Source organism: Engystomops pustulosus, chromosome 5 (assembly GCF_040894005.1).
Source record: "Engystomops pustulosus chromosome 5, aEngPut4.maternal, whole genome shotgun sequence".
NCBI lineage: Eukaryota > Metazoa > Chordata > Amphibia > Anura > Leptodactylidae > Engystomops > Engystomops pustulosus.
Window position 1 is genome coordinate 131,693,674 of NC_092415.1, and position 17,613 is coordinate 131,711,286.

Sequence of the window (17,613 nt, forward strand, 5' to 3'; positions counted from 1 at the left end):
ATTTGGTATCTCCATAATCGCAACAACCCAAAGAATAAAGTAGACATGTCATTTGTGGTGCACAGTGAAAGCCGTAAAATCCAAGCCCACAAGAAAACGACGAAAATGTGTTTTTTCACCATTTTCACTGCATTTGGAATTTTTTTCCCGCTTCCTAGTACACAGCAAGAACAAATACCATCACTATGAAGTGCAGTTTGTTACGCAGAAAACAAGCTGCCACATAACTCTTTATGTGTAAAAAAAGTTAAAGATTTTTGATTGTGGGGAGTGAAAAATAGAAGTGAAAAAACAAAAAAGGCCCAGGTCCTTAAAGGGTTAAAGGGTGGCACCTAGTGGCTTCTCCTAGCAACAGACATAAACAAACACATTTAAAAACACTTGATAGGCTAGAAACTGTGAAAGGAGAACTGCTTCTCTTACCTTACAACCAATGAGGGAAGTTAAAACCATGAATGGGTGGGTTACATGTAGCAACGCCTATTTAGCAAGAATACGGGTCGGACCTGAAGGAGAACTGATTCTCTTTTTATCCTACCAATGAAAAGGGTGGTGGGAGGGTCTTACACTCTTATTCCTTCAACCAATAAAAATACAGTAGGCGGTACTATCTAGTGCAGCGAGAAGAGGCTGATAGAATCGCATGCAAGAGTGTGTGAACTATGTCCTTATTAAGAATGTTATGCTTACATTAGCAGTTATACATTGCTGAGGTTAACAATACACTCAATACACATGGGCATTATTTAGAGGAGAAGAAAATCCCATTGTTAGTGATGGAATGGAACAACTTTATTTAAAGCTGCAATATTATAAAAATATCCCCATATCATTTTTATCATTAAGACCTTAATGCTCCTAGAGCTTCGGTCTTTATGATCCACCATGCCTCTCTTTTGAGGAGTTTCTTGTGTCTGTCGCCTCCATTAACTGGTACGGGTATTTGTTCAAGACCTACAAAAGTGATTACATTCAGGTTTCCTTTATGACATCTGCGAGCATGCTCTATGAGACGGGGCTGTGACGATACTGGTGTGGCTGGAGGTGTTCCTGGGACTAGTAGTGCTGCTATGGTGGGAGATGATGGTGTTGCGGGATGTTTTGCCAGTAATAAGGGGGCTGTTATGAGTGGGGGTATGGTGGGATGTGGTCCTGGGAGATTTGGCATCCTCCTCTTCTTTAGGCCCTAGGGGCAATGTTTTTCAGCAGTATCTTCTGGAGGCTCTGAGAAAAGGGGAAAGATCAATCACTGTAGAGGGTAAAGAGGTTGATCTGTCATTCTGGATAGAGAGGCATGGCCTTGGAGCCTTCTGAGAAAAGAGAGGGGGGAACTGCATGGTCCTATAGGAATGCGACCCGTCTTATTTCTAGGAGGACACGCATGACTGCCCCTCCATCTAAGGTGGTTGAGCTCCTCCTAGAGATGGGCTTCAAGGCAATAGACATCTTTGCCTTGATTCATCCTTATGGCACATCTGAGTTCGATGTCAGTTTTGTTTGCCCATAGGGGCTTGAGCTCTTCTGGGGGAATTATGAGCTGAAAAAGAACATGCCCGGTTGGCGAGACTTTGCTGTTCAGGCTGTGTCTCCCAACATCAGGTGACCGTTTTAACCCGTAATGAATCACTTTCTTGCTATGACATCATGACTTGGCTCGGGCAATATGGTGAAGTATTAGAGACGCCAAGGATAAAATCGGGATGAGCATGGTATCTGGTCAGGGGCCTGGACCTTTATGATGAAGTTAAAGGTTTCAGCTAAATCGGTTGCCCACATCCCTTTATCAGCCTTCCTGGGGAAGGATCGCATCCAGATCTTCTACCAGGGTCAGCCGAAGCTGTGCCACAGGTGTGGCATTTCAGTGCAAACTGCACTGTGCAGAAGTGCGCATTGTGTGGGGATGTCGGACATCTCGCCGCATCCTGTAAGCAGATTCGGTCTCGCCTGTGTGGTGACTTGGGTCACTTGTTCAGCCGTTGTCCTCGGTCTTTTGTGAATGCAGTTCTGGCTCCTGTGGGTGAAAACCATGAGGCCGAATCTGGGAAGGGTATTAGTGAGGTGGGGGAACTGAGGGGCCAGGGAAGAAAGACAAGAAAGAGACGCCATCACGACATAGGCGTCAGGAGAAGCACCAAAGGGACAGGGAGGTGGGGGAGTCATGGGTCTCTGGGCCCGGCCCTGTCCTTCAGCCCATTCTTGTTTCTGAGGCCCTGAGGAATGATGAGTTGGATGAGGAGGTCAGGAGGATCCAGAGGGAGGAAGCGGCCACGCTCTCAGAATCCTCCCATTATGAGAGTATGGATGAGGATAATTGGGCGTTGCTACAGGAAAAGTGTAAGCAGGGCGCAAGGATAAAGAAAAAGAAGGGAGATTTACAATTTTCTCTCACCCTGACTCAGAAGCCTAAGGAAGGTAAAACTGATTCCCCTCTGGTTGGTCTTTCCAATTGGTTCCAAGCCCTTGACAATGTCTCTGCTTCAGAGTTTGAGGGTGAGGTTCCAGAGATGGCAGGAGGGCTTTCAGGAGATGCTGAGTCTTCTGCTGGCGATACTTCATCCTCAGAATGGGAGACAGACCTGGAGTCCAGAGACGAGGAAGAAGGAGCTAATATGGACACTACAGTGTCAAAAAAGAGAGGGAAAGGGTCCTCTTCTGAAACTGGGGAAAAGGGCATTGGGAAAAAAAAAGACGTTTAACTCAATCACTCATGATGGAAGCACCAACTCCGTTGACACTGGCGTCCATTAATGTCGCTAGCATTAAGTCTGATACGGCTAAATTTGCGGGTTTTGATTTTCCCAACCACGCTGAAGCGGCTGGTGGCCGTGTTTAAAGCTATGAGGGAATGGAGACACGGGTCTTCCTATTGGTCTGTTGCGGCCGAGCCATACAGCGGAGTGGCGGTCCTTTTTACCGCACCTGTAGAATGCTGATGAGTTATTGAGTTAGAAATGGGGAGGTGCCTGATCCTGGATGTCCTCATAAAGGGACAAGAACTTCGTCTAATTAATATCTATGGTCCCCAGTCCAAGTGGGACAGAAAGTGTCTCTTTATGTGGATCAAGCCCTACCTTTTTAGAAGTTGGCAGGTGGTCTTTGGAGGGGACTTCAATGCTGTTACGAGGTCCCAAGATAGGGGAGGTTCCAGAGATATGCTGACTTATAGCGTTGCTTTTAATAGTATAGCTAGTGAAGCTCGCCTGGTGGATGTCCACATCCGGCACACCCCAGGCCACACGGGGTTTATAGGGGTAGCTGCAGGTCTAGAATAGACAGGTTTTATTTAAAGGAGGAAGCCATTTCTTCACCAGTTTCTGTTGTTGAGATGGAGTTCTCCGACCCCTGTTTGATTTTTGCTTCTCTGAATGTTAGAGACCCCCCGGATGGTAAGAGGCTATTTGAAGCTCAATTCATCTCTCCTGGAAGAAGCAGAGATCAGACAATCCTTTGAGGACTTTCTTCAGAGCCAGGTACCATTGATGGGCCTTTGTAGCAGTAATCAGAGTGGTGGGAGATGGTCAAGAAAAGGGTGGCAAGATTCTTCCGACAGCTCTCTAGCCTCAGGGGCCTGGACAGGTACCGCCTGAATCAGGGCCTGAGGAGGAAACTCCAGCATCTTGTCTCGACTGGAGGTAGTCACGAGGACATCTCCAGAGTGAAATCTTTGCTTAAGAGGTTTCAGTATGATAGACACGCATCTTTGGTTTTTGATAGGGATTACGGCAAATACCGCTCGTCCGACCCTTACAGAAACTGCAAGATGTCAGTAAGTGGTGAAGTTGTCACAGGACTGATTGACAGTACGGGATTGCTGAAAAGGTCCAGATCTGGGATACTGGAAGTCGTCAGATCCTTCTACTGGCACCTCTTGGGCAGGAATAATCAAACAGGAAGATCGGGATGTGATATCGGCTTCAAGTAGACCTCACTCTTGTTGTTTTGACCGAAAAGATCAGGGAAGAGGAAGTCAGCCTGGCGATTGAGGGGCTTGCCCTCAAGAAATCACTGGGTCTGGATGTCAGCCCTGATCATCATGTCAAAGGGTAAGGATCGATCTTGTATTGAGAACTGGCGGCCCATATCGCTTCTAAATGCGGACAGAAAGATTTTGGCAAAGATGCTGTTTAATCGGCTGGTGCAGTTTGCACCCTGGCTCCTTTCAGGGGCCCTATCACTGCTTTGTTCTAGGCTGCAGTAGATTTAGTGCTGTGATCTGTATCCAGGAGGCAGTAGAGCAGGGCAGGGCTGGTAACTGGAAGGGGTACTTGCTGTCCTTGGATTCGGCAAAAGCGCTTAATCGGGTTGACCACGAGTACCTCTGATCTGTCCTTCTGAGGTATGGTCAGCCGGGGGAATATGTCAATTGGCTGAAAGTTTTGTATGCAGAGGCATCGAGTTTCCCACTTGTAAACGGTTGAATTGGCCACTCTTTTGAGGTTGGGTCTGGTGTCCAGGGTTGTCCTCTGAGCCCACTACTGTATGTGTTTGTAATCGTGGCCCATTGGTGGGAGTCAGGGTGGAACGGGCGGCACTGAAACTCTAAGGGTGGTAGCGTATGCCGGTGATCTCTGTAGGCGCCGAACCTGGACTTTATGTGGTGGGTTTATATGATTGTATTATGTTTTTATCATGTTGTAAATAGTGTTTATATTATATTATATTATATTGTATACATTATATATATTGTATACATTATATTGTATTGTATTGTATTAATTCGTGCAGGAGCATCATAAAACTACAGCAACGTCTAAAGACCTCGCTGCAGACTCTGGACCTGTGCCCGCTTACGTCTAAAGTCAACAAGTAAAATGTATTTGTTTATGTCTGTTGCTAGGAGACGCCACTAGGTGCCACCATTTAAATACAGGTGTGTTCACTAAGTGTTTTGAGGCAAGAAACGAGTCGTCCTTAACCCACTTTATCCCCTGCATGTTTTACCCCTCCTTGTGTCGCTTGCATGTCTTTTATGAAGAGATAATAAAGACAAAGATTTTCTTCAGGACTTTTTCCTTTTTTACTGAGTATAAAAAAATTGTAAATGCAAGTTTATCCAATATCATATGTTTTATATAAATAAAAATTCATAGTTTACCTGTCAATGCCATATACATATGTAACAGCGATAACTTCAAAGAAAACGACTACTAAAAGTGTTAAAGAACCTGTAAAGCTGTCAAAAATTTGAAGCCAATAATTTCCAGATCCCATTGTGAAAATTAGGGAAAATGCAAATGATATCAGGCATATTAAACCTAGAAAAGAAAAACAAGCTGGTAAAAATTTTACAACTTATAGGGGTATTATTAATAATTCCCTTACTGATGTAATGCTGTTCTTTCTACTTGTTACTTGTACTATTGAATATGATTTTTCATCCATGACATGGTGCTTGCTTGGGGATCATGTGATGACATCAAGGGTGGCAACTGACTCGCTATCACTGATTTGCAGCCAGTATGCATTACAGGGAAGAAGCTACACTGTCACTGGATTTCCCAAGCAGTAAAGCACTGAGCCTAAGGTTTGCTACCAACGTGAAGAGTGCCATGTCATGGACTGAACACACTGATGGGGATGGAACTCTGTACAACATATCCAAATATCAATTTTCAATTAATTCACCAACAAATATAATAATTTTTATAAAATGGTTTGTTCATTTTGACGTTTGTTTGTTCATTTAAATTTCTGTTGTGGGGAATTTAGTTTTTTTTTTTTTTTAAATACAATTTTTATAGGTCCTTTAGTGTGTTTGAACCCTAGGGGGTCTGATTTCTGAAACAACAGTATTTTGCAATACTACTGTATTCCGCAGGGGCGGATGAAGACAAGGGACATGTTATGTATAAATATTATAGCCCCTAAAAGTCTGGAATTCACTTCCACCATATGGTACTAGAATCAAAATTCGTGGGAAATGGAGGATGTCTCCTTTCTGCCTGCTTTTAAAGGTCCTGAAATGGCTCTTATTTACATGGTTATGGAGAGCAGGACCAAATGTATGAGGATTTCATAGGCGAAGGTCTTTCTCAGTATAAAATTTGGTGGGTGGTTTGGGCGTTAGCTTGGGTCCGACACCTTCAAGGGGTCCCATGGACACTCAAACCCCCTATATTATAATCTACTACTGGTATTGTAGTATATTGGAATTAGGGTCTTTTACAGATCCTGGTATGACTGCCATGAGATTCTCGGTAAGGGCCCTGACTGATCGTAGCAGCTGATAGCACTAATGGAATCCGAGATGCTGTGGTTCACTTTGACCACAGCGCTTAAATAGTTACCAGGCCCTGCGAATTGGCATAAGGCAGCAAACAGCCATGTATGAAGAGGGCTCTGCTTGTATCAATGTCATGGGTTGTATATGGGTTAATACATAGGCTACTGGGGGGAATTGATACTACAATAGCTAAACTGGGGCCGCTGTCAATATAGTGGCTACTGTGGGGGTATTATGATAAAGAATTAGCTAATGTTAACTTTGGGGACACTGTATGGCACTAATATTTTCACATTTCTGTATTTTGGGATCACTTGGGTGGACAGAGTCAGTGATATAAGCAGGAAAGGAGGGATGAGTGTTTGGAAGGAATGATACAGTGCGGAGCCTATGATTTCTGTTTTTCAATATCTATAGAAACAGTTAGTTGCTGGTAGAATGGTGGGCCAGGTAAAAAAGAAAATGAAAAAGAACTCCACCAAGACATGTGTTTGTTGCCAAATTTACAGTCTGTCCATTAGCCCACCATTCTGAAGCATCTCCTCAGAGTTGTGAAGTTCTTTTGTTATTGCTCCTGGAAATGTATGAAAGGATGCTAACTAGAGATGAGCGAACATACTCGTCCGAGCTTGATGCTCGATCGAGCATTAGCGTACTCGTAACTACTCGTTGCTCGGACGAGTATTTCGCCCGCTCGAGAAAATGGCAGCTCCCGCCGTTTTGCTTTTTGGCGGCCAGAAACAGAGCCAATCACAAGCCAGGAGACTCTGCACTCCACCCAGCATGACGTGGTACCCTTACACGTCGATAGCAGTGGTTGGCTGGCCAGATCAGGTGACCCTGGGATAGACTAGCCGCTGCCCGCGCTGCTCGGATCATTCTCTGTCTGGATGCCGCTAGGGAGAGAGCTGCTGCTGGCAGGGGTGAACCTAGCCTCTCTGCTGCCTGAGGCGAACTATAGAAAAACGCCCCCTCCCGCGGCCAGCCAAATAGCTAGTTACTATGATTAGTGCAAACAATCAATTGGAACCCCACAGATCACAAGAAGGAGGGTCCTTGTATTGCAAATTGAAAGAGCAGCTGTTCTCACATGCTCCCTGCTGCTTTTCTCATCTCAATGGCACTGTTGGAGATATCCGAGCGCCGTACCCAGCCCTCTCCATCAGTGCCATAGACAATGAGCGTCAGAGGGCATGTCCTTTCTGGTGTTCCATTCATTTGTTGTACTACAACCACCGTTCTCGTGGTCCTTGACCCCCACTGATCAACAATATTCCCATATTGTGTGGGGAATCCATTAAAGGGGTTTTCCCACGAAGAAAAGTTAGGGCCTAACTTGCTGATCAGTGGAGTTTTAGAGCCGAGACCCCCACAGATCACGAAAACGAGGGGTCCAACGGGGTCCCACAGACCTCTGTCGGACCCCTTGTCGCTCCGTCAGATTAATGGAGAAGCCGAATGGGCATGACGATTCTGCTCCATTAATCTCTATGGAGCTGACGGAGATCGCCGAGCAATGCGCTCACCGATCTCCATCAGCTCCATAGAGATTAATGGAGCAGAACGGTCATGCGCAGCCGTCTGCTCCATTAGCAATGTAGGATCCGACGCAGGTCTATGGGACCCCATTGGATCCCTCATTTTCGTGATCTGTTACTCACACAAGCTCTATGTATACATTACAGACACAAGCACTACATACATGTTACGTACACAAGCTCTATGTATACATTACCGACACAAGCACTGCTTACATGTTACTGACACAAACTCTACATATACATTACAGACAGAAGCTATACTTATTACAGACACAAGCTCTACATACAAACTGTATTGTACACTTACCTCTCCTGCAGATAGTTAGAGGTGGTCAGGCAGCCAGTAAGGGACATTGTCTCTCCCACACTAGTATAAGAGCGCAGGCTGCAGCAATAGGGGGAGCACAGGACAGAGCAGACACTCAGAGAACTTCCTGCTCTTCTCTCTTTTCTGTCCCCTGGCTCCCTCCTCCCCTCACCTCTGTTCCGTCTCCTCCAGTTGATAGTGTCATGCAGCAAAAGCTTCCTCTGTGAGAGGAGCTGCTTCCTCTGCACATGAGACCCCTAGGAGCCACTGACAGCACTTCCCTGGTACACAGAGGCACGGGAATTGTGGGCGGGGCCTCATCAATGAGTGAAGGAAGTGGAGGACCCTGATTGTACTGAGCTGTTCAGCAGCTTTTACTCCAACTGCAGCGCTGCTCAGCACAGTTGACAGTCAATCTGTGGCTCCACACTAATGTTGCTCTCTATTGAGCCTGCTACCTCCTACTGACTAATGCCTAGCCAGGACATCCCATGGTCATGATTATTTTATCATGACACGTCCTGGCTCAGACTGGCTGCTCTTTGCCGACATCAGTGACCTGCATGATGCCGCCCTCATTGACCACCAGAGGGCGCCGCCTGAGACGAAAGTCTCAACTCGCCTCATGGGTGGTGCGCCCCTGGCTGCTGGTCAGGGAAAGCGTTAGGGTGTTCTATTAGCTTACTGTTAGGCAGGAGTGATTCTACAACAGCCCTTCTTAGGGCTACAATAACGTTATCCTTTTTTTTTTTATTTGCTTGTGGCTGGGCTTGCTGGCACTAGTAGTGCAGCTAGTACCATATTGTGAGGAATTAGCAGGGGGACTTGCTACCGTTGTGTTTAGCTCTTAGTGACACACATATCCACCTCAAACACCAAAGTGGGAAAATTTATTAGGGGTTTGATTTCAATTAGGCACAGTCTGCCAGTTTCTTTTTATTTTACGTTTATTTTTTTAATAACTCAGTGTCATCTCATCTTGCATAGTAGTGTGCTTTAATACTTGGCTAGAAAATAGCCATAGGAGAATCCAAACGGCTTACTTACGCCTACAGTAGCGTTATATATATTTGATTTATGGTTGATCTGCTGGTGGCTGTAGTTGCTGCAGTGCATCTACTAGCAAATTGTGAGCAATTTGGAGTGAGACTTGCGACCACTGTGTTTTGCGCTTAGTGACGCACATATCCATCGCAAAGACCGAAGTGGGAAAATTTATTAGGGCCCGGGGTTGGATTTCAATTAGGCACAGTCTGCCATTTCCTTTTTTATTTTACGTTTATTTTTTTCATAACTCAGCGTCATCTCATCTGGCATAGTAGTGTGCTTTCATACTTGGCTAGAAAATAGCCATAGGAGAATCCAAACGGCTTACTTACGCCTACAGTAGCGTTATATATATTTGATTTCTGGTTGATCTGCTGGTGGCTGTCCTTGCTGCAGTGCATCTACTAGCAAATTGTCAGCAATTTGGAGTGAGACTTGCGACCCCTGTGTTTTGCGCTTAGTGACGCACATATCCATCGCAAAGACCGAAGTGGGAAAATTTATTAGGGCCCGGGGTTGGATTTCAATTAGGCACAGTCTGCCATTTCCTTTTTTATTTTACGTTTATTTTTTTCATAACTCAGCGTCATCTCATCTGGCATAGTAGTGTGCTTTAATACTTGGCTAGAAAATAGCCATAGGAGAATCCAAACGGCTTACTTACGCCTACAGTAGCGTTATATATATTTGATTTCTGGTTGATCTGCTGGTGGCTGTAGTTGTTGCAGTGCATCTACTAGCAAATTGTCAGCAATTTGGAGTGAGACTTGCGACCACTGTGTTTTGCGCTTAGTGACGCACATATCCATCGCAAAGACCGAAGTGGGAAAATTTATTAGGGCCCGGGGTTGGATTTCAATTAGGCACAGTCTGCCATTTCCTTTTTTATTTTACGTTTATTTTTTTCATAACTCAGCGTCATCTCATCTGGCATAGCAGTGTGCTTTCATACTTGGCTAGAAAATAGCCATAGCAATAGGATAGCATCGTTTGGTTTTAAAAACTAAAAAAAACACAAAAAAAAAAAAACACAAAAAAAAGGTAAAAAAAAAATTAAAGTTATAACTCTCATTTTCAAAATGTTTAACCCGAGGGCTAGGGGTAGAGGACGAGGGCGGGGACGTGGGCGTCCAACTACTGCAGGGGTCAGAGGCCGTGGTCCTGGGCGGGGTGAGACACCACCTGCTGATGAGGGAGCAGGGGAACGCCGCAGAGCTACACTCCCTAGGTTCATGTCTGAAGTTACTGGGACTCGTGGTAGAGCACTGTTGAGGCCAGAACAGTGCGAACAGGTGATGTCGTGGATTGCCGACAATGCTTCGAGCAATTTGTCCACCAGTCAGTCTTCCACGCAGTCCACCCATGTCACCGAAATCGGCACTCCTCCAGCTCCTGCACCTCAGCCTCCTCCCCCCCAGTCTGCCCCCTCCCAGCAAAATTTGCCATTTGAACCGGCATACTCTGAGGAACTGTTTTCTGGACCCTTCCCACAGTCACAAACCACTTGTCCGGTTGCTGATGAGCAATTTTCCGATGCCCAGGTTTTCCACCAGTCGCAGTCTGTGGGTGATGATGACCTTGTTGACGTACTGGAAGAAGTGTGTAAAGAGGTGTCCGACGATGAGGAGACACGGTTGTCAGACAGTGGGGAAGTTGTTGTCAGGGCAGGAAGTCCGAGGGGGGAGCAGACTGAGGGATCGGAGGATGATGAGGTGACAGATCCAAGCTGGGTTGAGAGGCCGGGTGAACACAGTGCTTCTGAGACGGAGGAGAGTCCTCGACCAGAACAGGTTGGAAGAGGCAGTGGTGGGGCCAGACGGAGAGGCAGGGCCAGAGCTGGTGCATCAGTGCCAAATGTGTCAACTAGTGAAGCTCCCGTGGCGAGGGCTCCTGCGGCGAGGGCTAGATTTTCAGAAGTCTGGAGGTTCTTTAAGGAAACACCGGATGACCGACGGACTGTGGTGTGCCACATTTGCCAAACCAGGATCAGCAGGGGTTCCACCACTACTAGCTTAACTACCACCAGTATGCGCAGGCATATGAATGCTAAACACCCCACTCAGTGGCAACAAGCGCGTTCACCTCCGGCCGTGCACACCACTGCTCCTTCCCCTGTGTCAGCTGATAGTCAGCCCCCTGCCTAGGACCCTGCCACAAAAACCCCATCGTCGCCTCCACGATCCTCCACAGCATCCACCAGCGTTCAGCTCTCCATACCCCAGACGCTGGAGCGGAAACGCAAATATAGTGCAACCCACCCGCACGCCCAAGCCCTTAATGTGCACATCTCCAGATTGCTAAGCCTGGAGATGCTGCCCTATAGGCTAGTAGAGACCGAGGCCTTTCGCAGCCTCATGGCGGCGGCCGCCCCTCGGTATTCGGTCCCCAGCCGCCACTACTTTTCCCGATGTGCCGTCCCAGCCCTGCACCAGCACGTGTCAGACAACATAATCCGTGCCCTGACCAACGCCGTTTCTGACAAGGTCCACCTGACCACGGACACGTGGACGAGTGCTGCCGGGCAGGGCCACTATATATCGCTGACGGCACATTGGGTTAACTTGGTGGAGGCTGGGACCGAGTCTGACCCTGCGGCTGGTCATATACTGCCGACGCCGAGGATTGCGGGGCCTACCTCGGTCCAGGTGTTTCAGGCCTACTATGCCTCCTCCTCCTCCCACCCCTCCTCCACCTCCTCCTCCGAACGACCATCCGTGGGCATGGCGCCATCAGTCGGTAGCTCTAGGCACAGCAGCAGTGCCGTCGCTAAGCGACAGCAGGCGGTGCTGAAACTGCTGAGCCTAGGCGATAAAAGGCACACCGCCCAAGAACTATTACAGGGCATCACGGCGCAGACTGATCTGTGGCTGGCACCGCTGAACCTGAAGCCAGGCATGGTTGTGTGTGACAACGGCCGTAACCTGGTGGCGGCTCTGCAACTCGGCAGACTGACACATGTGCCATGCCTGGCCCATGTGTTAAATCTGATAGTTCAGCGTTTCCTCAAGACATACCCCAATCTGTCTGATTTGCTCATGAAGGTGCGCCGCATCTGTGCGCATTTCAGGAAGTCCAGCACAGATGCTGCCACTCTCAGGGCAGCGCAGCGCCGCCTCCAACTGCCCGCTCACCGACTGTTGTGCGACGTGCCCACGAGGTGGAATTCAACACTGACCATGTTATCCAGAGTTTACCAGCAGCGCCGAGCGATTGTAGACTGCCAGATGTCAACTTCCACCAGAACTGGTAGTCAGGTCAGTCAGCTTCCTCAAGTCTACAATGAGGAGTGGACGTGGATGTCTGATATCTGTCAGGTGCTGAGTAACTTTGAGGAGTCAACACAGATGGTCAGTGGCGCCATCATCAGCCTCACCATCCCGCTGCTTGGCCTGTTGAAAAACTCTCTGGTCAGCATGAAGTCGGAAGCTTTGCGCTCCTCACAAGAGACGGGGGAAGAAGATTCCCTTGTTGATAGCCAAAGCACCCTTAGGTCTGTTTCTCAGCGCATATCGGAGGAGGTGGAGGAGGATGAGGAGGAAGAGGAGGAGAATGTTGGCGAGACACAAGAGGGGACCATTGTTGAGTCCTTCACTGTTGAGCGTGTATGGGCAGAAGAAGAGGAGTTGGAGGAGTTGGAGGAGGAGGAAATGGACAGTCAGGCCAGTGAGGGGAGTGAATTCTTACGCGTTGGTACTCTGGCGCATATGGCAGATTTCATGCTAGGCTGCCTATCCCGTGACCCTCGCGTTCAAAGAATTTATTCCAGCACCGATTACTGGGTGTTCACTCTCCTGGACCCACGGTACAAGCAAAATCTTTCCACTCTCATCCCTGGAGAGGAAAGGAGTGTGAGAATGCATGAATACCAGCAGGCCCTGGTGCACAAGCTGAAACAGTATTTCCCTTCTGACAGCGCTAGCGGCAGAGTGCGTAGTTCTGCGGGACAAGTAGCGAGGGAGAGTAGGCGAGCAGGCAGCTTGTCCAGCACTGGCAAGGGTACGCTTTACAAGGCTTTTGCCAGCTTTATGTCACCCCAGCAAGACACTGTCACCTGTCCCCAGTCTCGGCAGAGTAGGGCTGATCTTTACAGAAAGATGGTGAGGGAGTACGTAGCTGACCATACCATCGTCCTAAATGATCACACAGCTCCCTACAACTACTGGGTTTCAAAGCTGGACATGTGGCACGAACTGGCGCTGTACGCCTTGGAGGTTCTTGCCTGCCCTGCCGCTAGCGGCTTGTCCGAGCGGGTTTTCAGTGCAGCTGGTGGCATCATCACCGATAAGCGTACACGCCTGTCGACTGACAGCGCTGACAGGCTGACGCTTATCAAGATGAATAAAGCCTGGATTTCTCCTAATTTCCAATCTCCACCAGGTGAAGGAAGCTCAACCTGAATAATTTATCCACTCCTCCTCCTCCTCATTTTCCTCCTTTTCCTCCTCTTTGTACAGTAAAGCAGAGGAAACTGGCTATTTTTTTACAGGGCCCACTGGCTCTAGCTATAGTACTTTATGCATTTAATTTTTATGGAGGGCCACCGACCCGGTCCTCTGTTTTAAACAATTTTTGGGAGTGCCACATACAGGCACTCAATCTATTCAATTTTTCTGGAGGGCCACCTACCTGCTCCTCTGGTTTGAAAACTTTTTTGGACTGCCACATACAGGCACTCAATCTATTCCATTTTTATGGAGGGCCACCTACCTGCTCCTCTGGTTTGAAAACTTTTTTGGACTGCCACATACAGGCACTCAATCTATTCCATTTTTCTGGAGGGCCACCTACCTGCTCCTCTGGTTTGAAAACTTTTTTGGACTGCCACATACAGGCACTCAATCTATTCCATTTTTATGGAGGGCCACCTACCTGCTCCTCTGGTTTGAAAACTTTTTTGGACTGCCACATACAGGCACTCAATCTATTCCATTTTTATGGAGGGCCACCTACCTGCTCCTCTGGTTTGAAAACTTTTTTGGACTGCCACATACAGGCACTCAATCTATTCCATTTTTATGGAGGGCCACCTACCTGCTCCTCTGGTTTGAAAACTTTTTTGGACTGCCACATACAGGCACTCAATCTATTCCATTTTTATGGAGGGCCACCTACCTGCTCCTCTGGTTTGAAAACTTTTTTGGACTGCCACATACAGGCACTCAATCTATTCCATTTTTATGGATGGCCACCTACCTGCTCCTCTGGTTTGAAAACTTTTTTGGACTGCCACATACAGGCACTCAATCTATTCCATTTTTATGGAGGGCCACCTACCTGCTCCTCTGGTTTGAAAACTTTTTTGGACTGCCACATACAGGCACTCAATCTATTCCATTTTTATGGAGGGCCACCTACCTGCTCCTCTGGTTTGAAAACTTTTTTGGACTGCCACATACAGGCACTCAATCTATTCCATTTTTATGGAGGGCCACCTACCTGCTCCTCTGGTTTGAAAACTTTTTTGGACTGCCACATACAGGCACTCAATCTATTCCATTTTTCTGGAGGGCCACCTACCTGCTCCTCTGGTTTGAAAACTTTTTTGGACTGCCACATACAGGCACTCAATCTATTCCATTTTTATGGAGGGCCACCTACCTGCTCCTCTGGTTTGAAAACTTTTTTGGACTGCCACATACAGGCACTATCCAAATTGAATTGTCTCCATAGCAGCCTCCACACGTTGTCTCCATTGCTACCTCCAAAAGTCGTCCATATAGCTGCCTCCATACATCGTCCCTTTATCAAACGAGGTGTGTCAGGCCGAAATTTGGGTTGTTTTCATGGATTCCACATCAAAGTTGTTAACTTTGTCGCCACCCTGCTGTGTTATCCACAAAATACACTGGCAAACTTTTACCATTTACGGATATTATCTCAGCGCTTCTTGCGCATCTGTTTACATTCCCCTCACCCGCCATATCCTAAACTTATAAGAACGCTACTACACTTGATCTTATACAAAAGGTTCTTAGAAGTGCTGTTTGGGGAGTAGCCTAGAGACAGGGGCTTGGATTGGCGAAAGCTCGCCTGGCAGCGGAGCGTCAGCTCCATGCCAAGAACCAACTAACATAGTTTTAACTGCAGCACCTTTAATCTACTACTAGTTCACTGCCTCCATACATGGCCGCCTTATCAAACGTGCTGTGTCAGGCAGAATTTTGGGTTGTTTTCATGGCTTCCACAACAAACTTGTTAACTTTGTCGCCACCCTGCTGTGTAATCCTCAAAATATACTGGCAAACTTTTACCATTTACGGATATTATTTCAGCGCTTCTTGCGCATCTGTTTACATTCCCCTCACCCGCCATATTCCAAACTTATAAGAACGCTACTACACTTAACTTGGTGCAGGCTGGGACCGAGTCTGACCCTGGGGCTGGTCATATACTGCCGACGCAGAGGATTGCGGGGCCTACCTCGGCCCAGGTGTTTCAGGCCTACTATGCCTCCTCCTCCTCCCACCCCTCCTCCACCTCCTCCTCCTCCTCCGAATTACCATCCGTGGGCATGGCGCCATCAGTCGGTAGCTCTAGGCACAGCAGCAGTGCCGTCGCTAAGCGACAGCAGGCGGTGCTCAAACTGCTGAGCCTAGGTGATAAAAGGCACACCGCCCAAGAGCTATTACAGGGCATTCCGCATCAAACTTGTTAACTTTGTCGCCACCGTGCTGTGTAAGCCACAAAATATACTGGAAAACTTTTTTCATTTACGGATATTATTTCAGCGCCATATCCCAAACTTATAAGAACGCTACTACACTTGATCTTATACAAAAGGTTCTTAGAAGTGCTGTTTGGGGAGTAGCCTAGAGACAGGGGCTTGGATTGGCAAAAGCTCGCCTGGCAGCGGAGCGCCAGCTCCATGCCAAGATCCAACTAACATAGTTTTAACTGCAGCACCTTTAATCTACTACTAGTTCACTGCCTCCATACATGGTCCCCTTATCAAACGAGCTGTGTCAGGCAGAATTTTGGATTGTTTTCATGGCTTCCATGTTAACTTTGTCGCCACCCTGCTGTGTAATCCACAAAATATACTGGCAAACTTTTATCATGTACCGATATTATTTGAGCGCTTCTTGCTCACCTCCTTTGGTTCCTCTCTGCCACCCATTGGTTTGAAGCCTGAGTCCATTTAGGGTATGTTGCCATGCCACTCTCTAGCCTGCCGCTGCTGCCGCTGCCTCTGCATGCCGTCCCCTATAGTGTCAGGGTCAATTATTGGATGTTTTAGATGCTATCTAGCCTCATTCGGTCACTCTGTCATGGCCATGCTGTTGCCCATAATTTTGGCATAATGGTGCGATTAAGCAGCCTCAGAGGCATCCATGCATGCTGCCCCTGCTGTTTCCTGTCCATTTCCGTGGTGTTTCCATCCTTTTCTGAGGTTCCCAGGTGTTTGGCCAAGCTTCCCTGTGCAGAGCCTTGGTCCCCTTGAAAAATGCTCGAGTCTCCCATTGACTTCAATGGGGCTCGTTACTCGAAACGAGCACTCGAGCATCGGGAAAAGTTCGTCTCGAATAACGAGTACCCAAGCATTTTAGTGCTCGCTCATCTCTAATGCTAACCTGTATAGACATTTTTTTAACATGACTTATTAATTTTCACTAAAGAGCTACAAAACACAGCCATACATTCCTTACAAGTGGTCTGACATTGTCAAATTGTCACTCCTGCGTCACCAGGTTGCTAGAGGGCAAAGTTTTCCTTACCCCACTCTTGAAAACGTATTTTCACATTTCTTTCCCCCAATCCCTTGTGGTGAATACAATCCCCTACAAGGGTGGTCTTTATTCTTTTTAAGGAGTTTACTTTTTTACCTGACCTCAGTAATACTACAGACCATCTCAGTGTAACCCAAACCTTATTGTTAAAACCTTATTGCCATTCTGTTTGTTACTAGGAAATGTCCATATAAATGAATGTACGGGTTAAAGTATGTATGGGGCACAGACCAGTGACCACAAAAATGGTTACACCCTGTTGTCAATATATGCAGCAATAGCTAGTCCGCGACAGCTCAAAGGTACGAACAAAATGAATATTTGCTCGTTAAGTGGCACTGTCTATGGAGACACCTGAATCCAAGTAGATAAGGTGGATGAGTCCCTAAATGTTTCCCATTTATACTAAGTCTTATGATATACGTCAATTTGGTTGTTGTCTAACGCCCTAAGTTTTTCCATGTGTCTAATTTGATCCACTTCCTCAACCCACAATAGTCTAGTAGGTGGCTAAGTAAATTTCCACAGCCACCCAGAAATGTCGTATTAGACCTCTCTTGATGTCTTTGAGACGTCCTGGAAGCATGGATAACAGAGCAGTGGCCTGGGATAGGTTCCCTGTGGATCCGCATTACCTCTTATAGAGATACCAGATGGCATTCCAGACAGCTGCCACCATCCACAGTCCCACCAAACATGGAGCATAGTGCCCCTAGAGTTCTGGCAGCGCCAACAGATAGGGGAGGCAGAAGAAAACATGCTGCGTAG

The 17,613-nt window shown here is 47.2% G+C and overlaps 1 protein-coding gene across 1 annotated transcript in view; it reads right to left on the reverse strand.

The window, feature by feature from the left end:
- The window catches only part of SLC6A18 (solute carrier family 6 member 18), a 212,753-nt gene that overhangs the window by 18,252 nt on the left and 176,888 nt on the right, over positions 1 to 17,613 (reverse strand). Inside the window, exon 10 of the mRNA XM_072154773.1 lies at positions 5,096 to 5,255. Within this exon, the coding sequence (XP_072010874.1) occupies positions 5,096 to 5,255 (160 nt within the window). The remainder of the gene's footprint in view (positions 1 to 5,095; positions 5,256 to 17,613) is intronic.